Source organism: Monodon monoceros, unplaced genomic scaffold (genome assembly GCF_005190385.1).
Source record: "Monodon monoceros isolate NGI ecotype Baffin Bay Population unplaced genomic scaffold, NGI_Narwhal_1 Super_Scaffold_10, whole genome shotgun sequence".
NCBI classification, from domain to species: Eukaryota; Metazoa; Chordata; class Mammalia; order Artiodactyla; family Monodontidae; genus Monodon; species Monodon monoceros.
The window spans coordinates 26,805,077-26,819,016 of NW_021703766.1; the positions used below are offsets into that span (position 1 = coordinate 26,805,077).

General features: G+C 39.3%; 1 protein-coding gene across 2 annotated transcripts in view; it reads left to right on the forward strand.

The window, feature by feature from the left end:
• CSNK2A2 (casein kinase 2 alpha 2) overlaps positions 1–13,940 on the forward strand; it is a 77,167-nt gene that overhangs the window by 38,766 nt on the left and 24,461 nt on the right. The window contains exons 1-4 of one of the 2 annotated variants that reach the window (XM_029204761.1): positions 11–174; positions 944–1,055; positions 9,655–9,756; positions 12,131–12,181. In XM_029204761.1, the coding sequence (XP_029060594.1) occupies positions 71–174; positions 944–1,055; positions 9,655–9,756; positions 12,131–12,181 (369 nt within the window). In that variant the 5' untranslated portion in view covers positions 11–70. Of the gene's footprint in view, positions 1–10; positions 175–943; positions 1,056–9,654; positions 9,757–12,130; positions 12,182–13,940 lie in introns of those variants that run through there. The other variant, XM_029204769.1, reaches the window with a different exon arrangement.

Here is a 13,940-nt window from a genome sequence, read left to right on the forward strand (position 1 = left end):
GCCACCCCGCGACCCCCGCCGCGCCGCCGCCGCCTTCGGCGCCCCGCGGCGCCCCCCGGTCCCGCCCGCCATGCCCGGCCCGGCCGCGGGCAGCAGGGCCCGGGTCTACGCCGAGGTGAACAGCCTGAGAAGCCGCGAGTACTGGGACTATGAGGCTCACGTCCCGAGCTGGGGGTAAAGCCGCCGCCGTCCCCCGCCGGGCCCTCTCACCCCCACCCCCGCCCGGCCGCCCCCCGACGCAGACCGCACTGCGATCTGTCCCCCCGCTGGGCCCGTGCTTCCTCGGGTCTGGGGTGGGCGGCAGATCCCACACACACACACTATGTTCTCGTCTCCCTCTCCCCCCTTCTCGTTCCTTCCTCTCCCGCTCTCCCCAGGGAATGCTTTCTTACTGACAGGTGTAGGGGTCCAGGGACCAGAGCCTGGTGGAAGTGAGGGAGCGGCCCTTCTCACGCTTTGGGGTTTCTATTGGGGTGGGAAGTCAGCAGCTGTAGTCTTGAGCTATTAAAATTCTCTGCCTTTTTAGTTTTTTGAAATGAGGCTGGGTGGGAGGAAATTTTTTAAAGACGTCCAGACTCTCAAAGGAGGGGCTGTCTACCTTCGGCATGTGAAGTATAAGGCAGGTGCTGTGGGCAGAGGGGCACTTCTGAGCCTCCAGGATGGTGATGCTTTGCTCACCTCTCTAGATTGGCTCAGACCCTTGCCTTCCTACCTCATCTCCCCCAAGTTAATGAGGGACCAGTTAGGTTAGGAGCTGCGTCCAGTGAAGGGAGCCAAGTTTATGTTGTGGTTTTCATTTAGGTAATGAGTCGTGGCATGATGTATATAGACAGTTCCAAGTGCTTGATTAATGGAAGTGGCTGGATGGGGGTGTGTAGTGGGCATAGGCTCAGTTAATCCCAAGTCCTGGCATTTATGTGTCGCTCTTTCTTGCCTTTCACAGTAATCAAGACGATTACCAGCTGGTTCGAAAACTTGGTCGGGGAAAGTATAGTGAAGTATTTGAGGCCATTAACATCACCAACAATGAGAGAGTGGTTGTCAAAATTCTCAAGGTGAGTGTCTTATGAGTGGCGTTAAAATTTCTTTTTCACAGGTCAGGAGGATATAAACTACTCCAGCCACATACTAGAATGAGTAGTACAAGCTCTCATTTTACATATCTTCTGCCTGATGTCTCTCTGTTACTCCTCCCACCCCGTTTTCCTGTGAACTTTCAAGAAAATACACAGACCTGTTTCAAATCATGATAGTTCAGGAACGTTCTTGTTCTGAAATGTAATTATAGGGTCCCAAAGTGAAAATTCCAAAGGGGCTCCATTTGTTACAAAATAAATAGGTATTTGGGAGCAAGAAGAGCCTTTTCGTGAAGATCCTGTCACTCCAGGAGCTCCCTAAGTACTGAGCTTCTTATTCCAGAGAGGAAGTTGGAAACAAAGTAGCTTCTTCGAAGATGAGCTTGAAGCCTGAGCGGAGGGAAACACCTCAGTGGATAATCATTGTTTTTTCTCCTTTGGTGATAAAAGTTTCAGGTGGGGTGGATATAGTGAGCCAATAGTGTCAGGAAGCTTCATTGTTGCTTATCAGCTAGTAAAAGTGAAGTTGGGAGCAGTGGGGGATACACTTGTAATCACAAATAATAATGGGAACAAAACAGCCTGAATCTGGTTTAGCAGCCTAAGTTTGTTAAACATACACCTTTGTCATCTCTTGAATGAAGGCATGATCTTAATGAGCATGAAGATTGGCTAAATTATCTTCCAGGTGACTGATTGTGTAGCTTTGATAATGTTTTATAGGGTATACTAAAAAGTAATTCTTAGAATCTGTGAAGGGTATTCATATCATTGCTAGATTATTTAATATGTGTGCATGTCATTTAGTGAAATCTTGAGATGACCAGAGTTAGTTAATATAAACACTTTTACATATACAAGAGTTACATTGTGGCCATTTTGAAGAGGCTTTGTGAATAAGAATGTGGGATTGAAAAGCTGTTTTTGTATCTTAAGTAGAGTTAGGGCAGCTGTGTCCCTATTTAGAAAGAGGGGTCAGGCTTAGACTGTCTGAAAATCACCTTTCCGAAAAGTGATCATCTCTATTACGCAGTACCATCCTGGCCTAGTGATGAAGAGGCAGGATTGCAGTTGAGAGAAATAGGCAAATTATTTGTGCTGTCAGGAACACTGGGGTAAGAAGTGAGGAACTGATACTGAAGACGTGGAGTTTTTAACTCTCCTCTTCCCTAAATATGAATTGTACCTACAGAGTCATGTGATCTTTTTTGTTTGCTTTTCTTCACAAGCATAAATATTGAAAGAAATGTTCTCTTCAGAGAAATCACCTGGCAAAGGCATACAATTTTTTTCTTTATACATTAGCATAAATATTTTTAATATAAGCTGCTTAAAATCTCTTTAGGAAATTTTAAGCAAGGCATAAGTTGAAATTAGGAATATCCACATTCCATTGCTGTACATTCAGAAGCATGAACTGCTGACTCTAAAGCAATTCCAGAAAAATGTCTAAACATTTGTGCGATGGTAGCATTTTTAGAGTAAGTGTGCAACTTCCTGTAGTGTCTTTTTTGAGAAGGAACAGCATTCAGGTGTACATGTAAATAACAGTACGTTCATTTAGGGAAGCATCACGTTGCCCTTTAGTCATCCTTGTAGAGAGCTTCATAGCCTCAGTTGCTGGATAGCTTTTCCCCTGCTCTAAAGATTCGGAGGATATGTTTAGGGAACCCAATATGGAAGCTGAAGGTTATTTTTAACCGACAAGAAATGTAGGCACAAAGAAACATATCTAACATCACTATGTTGAAATAACCCTTAGCCAGGACTCCTGTTTCCCATTCTTCCTGTCTCTTACTGCTCATTTTAGCACTGGACTATAACATCTTAACGTTGAGCACAGAGTAAGTTCCAGTGTTCTCAAATAAGACTTGGGAGGCCCCCTTGATGCTCTGGCTAATGAAGTGTTGTTTCTTGTATCTTTTCCACACAAGTTCTTCTCAGAGTGCAGCCTGAACCACCTTGTTTCCACTGGTGAAAACTACACTCACTTTCTGTTTTTCAAAGCCCTGTGACATTTCTCTCCAGATTTTGTTCTGTCTGAAGGATGGGGTAAGAAACTACTAATGGTATTGTCGGGTTTTCTTGTTCTGACAGGCTGAATTAAAGTAGATTAAAAGTATTGTTTTTTAAAAAGAATAGGGTCTTTACTCAGTAAAGTACCCCTATTCAGATAAGTCAAAGTTATGACTAATACCTACTGTTGTGGTGCTTGGCCACAGGAAATTAGTTCCTTAACAGAGTGCCAGTTGCTCATAATTTGAAGGAATCCAGAAAAAGCTTCCTTTTCATCTAGGCGTACTGTATTTCAACTTCAGGAAGGAATTATATTGATGTGCACATTGTGACTGAGACAGAGGGTACATTCCTTGAGGACAGGGGCTGCCTGCTTTTTTGGCAAACATTCCATCCAGTCCTTTTCAATATATGACAATGGTTGGATGATGAATGACCACAGAGGGATTTTATATCATTTAATTTACATCAGTAGATTTCTCAATATTTTTGTGATCAAAAGATATTGGGGCTATTAAGAGGTTTTAGGAATTTAGAAATTGGTGAGCAAAATGTTTCTGTCTATGCTGAAGTGAGATCCTGAGTTGGAAATCTTCAAAGAAAACTTTCCAATCAATAGGGAGGTTATATCTTTTTTTGACAGAAATTGTTTTGAGGAGAAAAGGCCGAGGTGGGGAGGGGGTGGATGGTAAGGGTTAATATAGCAGGGCAGAAAACCACTTTTGTGCCTGAGGCTTCATCTTGATTTTGAAAAGTCAACTTTTCAGTTCCTTTTTAGTACCTCTTAGGAAGGTATAGACAAAAACATTTGGCCATTTTGGACAACTTTTAGCACTTTGTGAGTATCACCTATGTATGGATTTCATCTCTTCTTAGAGTCCTTGGGATCCTTCGAATTCAACTGCTATTTTCTAAGTAGAAGTTAAGAGCAATACCAGTTTTTAAAAAACAAATGTGCAGGCTTTTGGACCCATGCTGCAAGGACTGGAAATCCTCATATTAGGTTTCCTGTTGGTAGTCTTATTTTATACAGAGCTTGGCTGTCCATTTTTTCCCCCCAGAAATTAATTATCAAGCTTCAGACAAAGAATGATGGTAATACAAGTCTATTTTTTCAGCATGTTTAGCTTACTTGTTTGTAGGTATATTTAAATTTTTGTACTTGCAGGAGGTAGTGTTAAAAGAAGGATGAGATGACTGTTGATTACAGATTTTTTTAGTTACTTCATAGTGGGCTGGTGGCTGTTTAGGTTATATCAAAATGATGTTTGCTCTGTGCTTTCTCATTTATTTCTACTTCATCAGCTGCTGGGTTTTTTACCCTCCATTTACTTTATTAGGCAAGTGTGCCAAGACATTGTTCTGAAACAAGACATTGATACTAATTTATCTAAATATTTTGGTGATTTCTAGTTTCTACACGTCTCATGGTATAAAAAGTGTTAAAAAGAGTATTATTAAAGTATTAAAAATAAAAATTGGGGGACTTCCCTGGTGGTCCAGTGGCTAAGACTCTGCGATCCCAATGCAGGGGGTCTGGGTTCGATCCCTGGTCAGGGAGCTAGATCCTGCATACAGCAACAGAGATCCCGCGTGCTGCAACTAAGACCCGGCACAGCCAAATAAATAAATGAAAAAATATTTAAAAATAAAAAAATTAAAAATTGTGAACTAGTCAGTGCTGTTTCTAATATTGTGGTTGTGGGGTCAGACATTGAGAGTGTGGTTAACCTGTGAAACAGTCACAGGATAGGGGAGCATGGATATTACTAGAACCCAGCCTCTTTTTTACGGACCCAGGGGAACCTGCAGTTTGCTCGGGGTCCCATGGCTGGTGGGGGCAGAAGCACTAGGTTCACGACCTTTGGTCCCTCCCATGGAGTCTTGGTAGATGTGAGGGAAACAAGTAGGACATTTGCTGGATGTTCTGAACTGTACTGGAAAGATGGCCAAACACTCACTGGAAGTCAAATGGAATTAATTTGTTTCCAATGATTTTGGGAGTTATTCTTCTGAAGGGAAATATTTGACATCAGAGGGTTACTGGTTGAAGTGTGGGATAGGTTAAAGCCCAGAGAGCTATAGGGACCCAGACTTGGGTTCTCTGGTGTGTATCCACAGCAGCATGTTTAATGTGTAAGTGAAATGTTACTTTCTTTTCTTGTTTGATACCACAAGAACCAGTGTTTTTATACTTTTTTAACCCATACAGTTCTTCCAAGTCTCATCCTGATCGCTTGCTCAGAGAGCAGAACCAGTAGTAGAAAGGACTGTACCATCCTCTCCATGAGATTCAAAAGTCCTGCTATGTGCCTCACATTTTTACATAAAAAAAATTTTTTTAATCTAGAATAAACAGTTCAAGACGTTGATAATGTAATTGAGAAGATGAGAGTTGAAAGATTAGGGGCAAATTTGCTGTGAAGAAATAAACACTGCTCAGATAATGTTTATATTTAGGTCAGTCATGATGGATTTTAGAGATGCTACCAGGGTAATAAAATAAAAGCCATCATCCAGACTGAGCTTTCTTTCTCCTCTATCCTACATTCCTGACAACCATTGTTCATTGTAATTGTTTATTGCAGGTGATGAAATTAATCTTAGTGGGGCAGTTGTTGCTTTGCTAGTGGAATAAAAGTAATCCCAGATTTGAAAGTTCTGAGCTATATTCCTGCCTTCCTTGAATCTATTAGTTCAGTTATGCTTGGAAAGAAATTAAAACGGGACTTTGCCTATTAACATTTGCTGGCATTTATTGAGGTCATAATTCTTATGCCTTTGGTAGACATTACTTTGCAAATTCAGTCACAATTAAATGCTAGTAATTGAAATCATTCTCAGATCTGGCTTCTTAAGAATCTGCTGTAAGTAAATAGGACAGATTACTGGCCTTATCAACATTTGTCTTTCTAAGCAGCCAGTACTAAATTGGTCTTTTGTTTTAAAATGTTTAATGTTGGTGAATAGGGAAAGAGAAAAAGGACCTTACTCTTGGATTACATTGAACAAGGTTCTCCTGAATAGCTGGGAGTCTTAGCCTGTGAGCAGAAACCTTCTGAAAAAAATCTGTTTTTCTTTGTTTTCAGAGCTCGTGCACAGAACACTTTTTTTTTTTTTTTTTTTTTTTTGCGGTACGCGGGCCTCTCACTGTTGTGGCCTCTCCCGTTGCGGAGAACAGGCTCCGGACGCGCAGGCTCAGCGGCCATGGCTCACGGGCCCAGCCGCTCCGCGGCATGTGGGATCTTCCCGGACTGGGGCACAAACCCGTGTTCCCTGCATCGGCAGGCGGACTCTCAACCACTGCGCCACCAGGGAAGCCCCACAGAACATTTTAAATGAGTTTTTTCCCTTTAAATATTCTCTCTAGGTGTGTGCCAAAATTAATTTATTATTGAAACTTGATTTAATACTTTAATTTCTTTTTTAGCTTTTTTGCCATTTTATCTACTAGACTTTGAGTTTAAAATTTTTGTTTTGTTAAACAGCTAAACTGATTCAGTTAGAACCAGATATTCTCTGAATTGGAATAAATGAACCTTAGGTGAGACAGAGGCTTTTTCTAGCATGCAGGATGAAATGTGAAATGATGAGATTGTGATGGAAATGTATTCTCCACTTTAGTGATGGTGAATGAATGCAGACAGCGGGCTAGAGGGTCAGAGCATCCTTATTTCTATAAAAATTCATGGTTTATTTTCCTTCGGATGCAATGATCCTCCCTTATAAATCCTAACTTTTTCTCTTCAATTCTTTTTATAGAATTTAAATCTTTGCTTTCACTCCCTAGGAGCTCATTGGTTTTTCAGCTTCTGGAGCATCTCTTAGGTTCAGAGGAGTGAGCTTGAGGGTAAAGGGAGTTACCCGTAGCCTGGGTCCTGTAGAGACCTGGTGCCCCTGCTTTGGAGGGGAGTGTCCTGAGCTGCACATCACTCTCCTTTTTCTTACAGTCTCTTGGTCTTTTGTCAGTATGTGAGAACTCCAGCTGCAGTGTGACTCCATTGTGCCACTTCAGAATTGTCCTGCTGTCCCCAGTCTCTAGTTTGGGAAGTTATTGGACAGGTGTCAATTGGGTAACAAAATATGCTTCACATGCTCTATAGGTTACCTTTAGACATAATGAAAAATACGTTCATCTTAACTGGGTTGTCTAGGAACTGGGTGCCTGCCTGATCTGTTGCTGAATAACGGGAGAACAAAGCAAGGCTTTATATGGGGCATTGTCATAGAAGCAACTTATTTAATGGGTTACCCCTGTACTAATTCCCTGTTAGAGGGAGAAGAGGGATTTTGGTGAACACAGGCTTCTTCTGGCCGTTGTGTTTTTCTCCCTCTGTTGCCACTCCCACAGATGTGTAACTGCTTTCCAATAGTGACTCTAGAATTCTACACTATTGACTCTAGAATTTTCTTACATTGAATATACTGGTATCAGCTAAATTTTTAGATATGATAGCCAGCTTTTACTTTTCTTTTAACTTACTAACAAAATTTCAGACTTACAGAAAAATTGCAAAAATTGCCGTATCTCTCACCCAGATTTCTCAAATACTGACATTTGTTTTATCCTTCTCTCTCTCTCTTTCATATATATATACACATGTGTATATATATATATATATACACACACACATAGATGTGTATGTGTGTGCATATAAATAATTATATTTCTTTTACATGTCTTAAGTGCCTGAGAGGAAATTGCAGTCATCCCTAATTTCCTCTATTTCCTAAAAACAAGAACAATTGCTTACATAACCCACAATGCCATGATCAAAAATCAGAAATTAACATTGATGCAGTGCTGTTAATCTACAGCTCTCATTCTCATTTGCCAGTTGTCTTTACAATGTTCTTTATAGCAAAGGAAAATCCCAGACCATGTGTTATATTCAGTTGTCATATCTTTTTAAACTGGAAGAGTTGTTCGGTCTGTGTGTTTCATGACATTGACATTTCTGAAGCTTATAGGCTACTTATTTCATAGTATATCCTTCTCTGGCTGTTTTCTGACCAAGTTGTACTTCATATTCAAGTGCTTCATTTTCCCAAAGTATTGAGCTCTGTAATTATGAAAAAGGGAAGTAAGGAGTAAAATTCCTAAGTGGACGTGGGGAAGAATCACAGTAGCCAGATCCATTCTACTGAAAATCCTGACAAAGTGGAGTGGACATGATTGTGGCGGCTGGCTTGGAAGGTTGCAGCCAGATTCCAGTCTCTCAATTGAGCACCCTCTTACAGGTGATACAGGTGTTCTGTATTTCATAATCCCTCTGTTCTGTTGTGTGTTCAAGCTGTAGCTTGGTGACCAACAAGAGGTTTCTCTGGCATGTGTGTATATTACATCTCCCCCCATCCCACCAGCACCACATACACACAGGCTTTTTCAGTCTTGTTTCATAGCTAATCCATTGGACTCTCTTTGCCTGTGCTTTTATAACAGTGTCTCAGTGGTGGAAAACTCCTTTTCCTCAGTTATGTTTCTTCCATAGCCGCACTTGGGAAATGAAAGCGCAGTGGCTAAGAGTGAGGCCTACAGTCAGATTGTCTAGATTAGAATCCTGCTCCCACTTTTTAGAATTAGCTGTGCGACCTTGGGCAAATAGCTCAACTTGCCTGAGTCTACTGCATAGGAATTTTGTGAGGATGAAATATGATTTATTACTAACTAAAATTTTGAAAATAATAAAGCTAACATTTATTGACTGCTTCCTATATGCCAGTCACTGTTTAAGTACTTTATAAGTACTTTATAAAGCATGATTGATTATGATAATGCTTATTTTTCCATAACTACTTTTATTCTTCTTCAAACTCTTTAGCCCATTTAAGACAAGAAATAACATACATAATGCTAGTATTTCTGATTAAGGTTTTTGATTTTTCTATCCAGCAGATTGAAAGGTTTGTAGGTAGTGGGAGTTTTCAGTCTCTGCTGTGTCAGAGGTCAGTTTTCTCCTTTGCTGACCCATCATCTCTTTCTTTAGGAATGGGATCTCTTGGGAAGTTTTACTAGCTCTGAACTGATTTCAGATTCTAGATATTAAGGAAACGGGAGTGGAGACAGGACATGGGAGGCAGCAGCTGGGAAACAAGTTTGTAACTTGATGTCAGTGAACTGGTCTTCACTCCTAGAAGACAAAATTACATGCAACCCGTTGGAAGAGCAGGTGTCTCACCGTTTTGTTTCAGTTTTTCCATTTGTGAGTGCATGATAGACAGCTGTTCAGAGCTATAACAGTTTCCATTTGGCAGTTAGTTATCTAGTAAGCATTTTATTTTTAAAGTATGACATGGGTATTCAAAATTTTATGTGCCCCAAATGTAACTACTTAAAGATTTGGCACATAAGCTATATGAGTCCATGAATTATTTGATTCTTATGAGAAGGCCCATTTTATCTCTTTCTTTCTTTTCTTTTTTTCTTCTAACTTAGACATGCCCTTTAGCATAACACAGTGTGCAAGATAGTACAATATCCATTTGATATAAACATTGTTTTAAAGTTTTATTTATTAACTTCAAAAGGAGTCTTACTTCTGATTACTCTTGTGTATTTAAGCCAGTGAAGAAAAAGAAGATAAAACGAGAGGTTAAGATTCTGGAGAACCTTCGTGGTGGAACAAATATCATTAAGCTGATTGACACCGTGAAGGACCCTGTGGTAGGTGCCTGGTGGTTGCGGGAGAGAGTGTGTGTGTGTTTGTGTGTTTGTGTATGTCAAGTCACAAAACCTGAAAATAATGGGAAACATCATTATAATATAGTGGGAATGATTGTCTTTGTCTTTACTACTAACTGATTTTGAAAACCAGAAAAAGTCATGGTGGCCCAATGATAAAATAGTCACCACCACTTTTATGGAACCTAAAAGTTTATGTAGAAAAAAATCCCTGTCCCAGGTTTATTACCTCATTATTTTGATTTGGCCCACAAACGTTTGCTGAATATTTCCTTATGGCCCTGCTTTTCTCCCAACTTTGAAAGCTTGTTACTGCCAATTAACATTATTTTACCTCACTTAAGTAAGCCTGACATTTGAAAATCTGGGTTTATAGAAGGAAATAAGAAGTGTCTCCATGTGGACACTTGCCATAGAGAACTGAACAGCCCCACAAACCCCTTGAGGTCACTATCTTGCTGTTTCTCATACTGGTCTTTAATTCTGCATCCACCATCGGGGCTCACATTGTATATGCAGATGCAATTTAAATATTTTTGTTAAAATGCTTAATTTTTAGCCATTTTAGATGTGCTGTTTAATTTTGTTTTCTCTCTCCCTCGGGAGTAACGTAACCTTAAGTGTTTATGATTAGCCAAGCTTCCCATTCAATTTCTGTTCTTTACCTGTTCTACCTCGAATATTTCCCTGTTCTCCCATGATAGCTTTTTAAGAAGTAGGTCTTTGCTTCTATCTGCTAAAGACATCCACATAAAAATGTAGCTAACATGCATTGAATGCTTACTGTGTGCCAGGCACTGTTCTGAGTGTTTAATGGTATCATGTCTTTTAATCCCCACAACAGTTCAGTGGGGTGGGTAACATTATTGTCCACATTGTCACATTGTATAGATAAGAAAACTGAAGTCTGCAGAGGTTAAGTAATTTGCCAAGATTACACAGTATCATTGAATTGAAAAAAAGAAAAGTTTTTCCTTTTGGACCCTGAAAAGATTGAGAAGGATGGTTGTATGCTGGATTCTATCTGAGGCATTAAAAATGTATCCCAACCTTATCAGCTCAGATTGATTTTTACATTGACTAACTCTGGACTACATAATCCTTGAAAATGGCCTGCAGTGTGGGCCAGTATGTAGTTTTATACTTAGAGCATCTTCATTTTGCTTTTTTTTTTTTTTTAAGTTAACAGAACTTAATGATTCCTGTCTTACTATTTTTGTAATTTGTTACTCAAAGCATGTATGTGTTTTACATGATATGTAACGCAAGTAAATCAAGGTGAATGAAAACCAATAGGGAACCCTCATCCCCTAACTTGTAGGGGGACAGGCTTGCTCCCAGCCTATAGAGAGATCTGGTGGTCTTGTTGAAACTTTCAACGTTGGGCCAGTGAAAAATCCTTGCACCAGGTCTGCTGCTTGCTCAAAGACTTGCATGCATGCACTGTGGCCTATTTCCTAGGTAACTTTTACTTGCTTCCTTGAGCAAAACTTCACAGCTGTAAAGATTTCCAAGATGATTTTATTTCTTCCTATAACCCTCTAAGCCCCTGCTTTTCTCTCAGTTTTGAAAGCTTGTTACTGCCAGTTAGCATTATTTTACCTTACTTAGGTAGATGTGACTTTTGAACATCTGTATTTACACAAGGAAATATTGAACATTTTGTACTCATTGCATTAAAGATTATAGTACTCAAAAATACTTGATTTTATATGATTTGTGGGGGAAACACATCTTTGTAAAGTGAGACATTCTCTAATTGTCCCTAGCCAAGGCAATAATTTCACATTCTACCTTACTGATAATTATAGACTTTTCTGGATCCTAAAAAGACCAGTAATAAATTCCCAAGACCTATGATAATTCTGTAAAATGCATCTGGCTCATTAACCCAAGATGAAAACGTAACACTCCTTTTGTAGTTGGCAACCTGGAACACTGCAGAGTATAAATCTTCACATAATGTGCCAGGCCCACTGACAGGTTGGTCAGAGAATACAACTCTTCTTAAAAAACAAAAACAAAACCTTTATTATGAACTTTTGCAACCATTTACAAAGTAAAATGAATAGTATAATGAACCTCCCTGCACACATCACCCAGCTTCAGCTCACATTAAGCAGCTTGTGGCCAACCTTGTTCCATCTATACTCCACCCACTTCCCAACAACCACCATCCCCAGTTGTTTTGAAGCAAATTCCAAACTTAAAATTTCAAGAGGATTCTTTCTTAATAGGCTCTCCCTGATGAGTGAATCTCTTTCATCTAAGTGGGATTTGGGGGTGGGCCAGTACAACAGAAGCAAATTACATTTATTGTTTGAAACTTACAAAGGATTAATATTCTCTCTTGCAGTCAAAGACACCAGCTTTGGTATTTGAATATATCAATAATACAGATTTTAAGGTGCGTATATACTTTTTCTTTCTGACATGGGGTTAGTGGGGAGTGGGGAGGTGGTGATAAGCACTCTTGATACTCTAGAACACAAGGGGGCCAGGAAAGGTCATTGGTGAGAGCAGGAAATAACATTGGATTCCTTAAAGCATTACTACAGAATGCAGAAAGTGGTTAGGTTCTTGCACAGGTGGAATTACTCATCACTCTTTGCCTTGCGTACTCTGGGGAGAGCTGCTGGGCTGGGTCTAAGTTAATGCCTCATTTATAACGCTCCTGTTGTAGACAACGTAGTTTTAGGTAGCTGTTAACTTTAATTTTCATACAAATCTTATATTACTGATAGGAAGTGATAAATGGATACGGGACTTGTATGGAAAACAAGTCAGTATAGTACCTTGGATTCAAGCTGTCAGATGGCATGTATATTTATTCACACTGTACAAAGCAGATGACAGAGTCACGGCGCTTTAGAAAAGCCCTATTTTGGGCTATTTACATTTCTTATGTTTATAAGGCGTGTTAATTTAGACTTTAAAGTGTTCCAAAAGTGTGGTTTTAAGCTGTTTTTTTGTGAATTTGTTTTTATTTTTGTTCAAACACTGCAACCTTCTGATAAGGAGCCAGGCATACTGGACATGGTAGAGCATAATATGAAAACCAATATAAAAACAAATAGTGGTGTTGATTTTTAGGGGCATTTAGAGAACTTTTAGGTGAATAATTCTCTGTCAGTGTTTGAAAGGCTTGTGGTTTTGTTTTTTTTGTTTTTTTTTTGTTTTTTTTTTGTGGTTTTGTTTTGATGGAAGTTAGGACAAAACCAAATCAGCAGTTGAAAGTTGATGCTATGGGGAGTGATGCTTTGGGGTGAAAATAAAAGAATCTTATCCTCACATTTACTTTTTCTTTGGTAATCACTCTAAAATAATTAGTGAAAATAAGCAAAAGTGGATATTATGACTTATAAAACAATAAGCAAGTTTTATATTCAGTGCAGTCATCCCTTGGTATCCATAGGGGATTGGTGATTGGTTCTAGGAGCCCCAGGAGTACCAAAACCCGAGGATGCTCAAGTCCCTTATATATTAATAAAAATGGCATAGTATTTGCATGTAACGTATGCATATCATCCTGTATACTTTTTTTTTTTTCATCCTGTATACTTTAAATCATCTCTAGATTACTTGTAATACCTAATATGTAAGTGGTATGTAAATAGTTGGTGGAGCACAGCAAATTCAACTTTCTGGAATTTTTTTTTTTTCAATCCGCAGTTTGTTGAATCCTCAAATATGGAGGGACAATTGGATGGCTTTTCCCACTTGTAACAAGTTTCCTTGTTGATGTGACTCCTTAAAGGTGAACTTTAAAAAGTGGGATGTAAATTTTTTCATTAACTAGCAGAGCAGTGCTTAGCTGGTAGAGTACTGTGCTGATACACGTAACTGATCACACTTTTGCTATGAACAACTGAGGTTTATCAAGATGTACATGATTGCGAATGTGTTTCTTAAGAAATAGGCTTTAATGAAACCAAACATTTTCCTAATGCAAAAGTTTAAAAGCTGGTCTCAATGGAACTTCATAGTGAAATCCCTCAGGTTTCAGTGCTTCTGCTTCCTTAATGAATTTTTACCAGTTATCTAGCCACAGATGTAAAAATTTCACTTCAGTATTTTTTTTTAAATTTTTATTTATTTATTTATTTTTGGCTGCATTTGGTCTTCGTTGCTGTGCACGGGCTTTTCTCTCCAGTTATGGCAAGCGG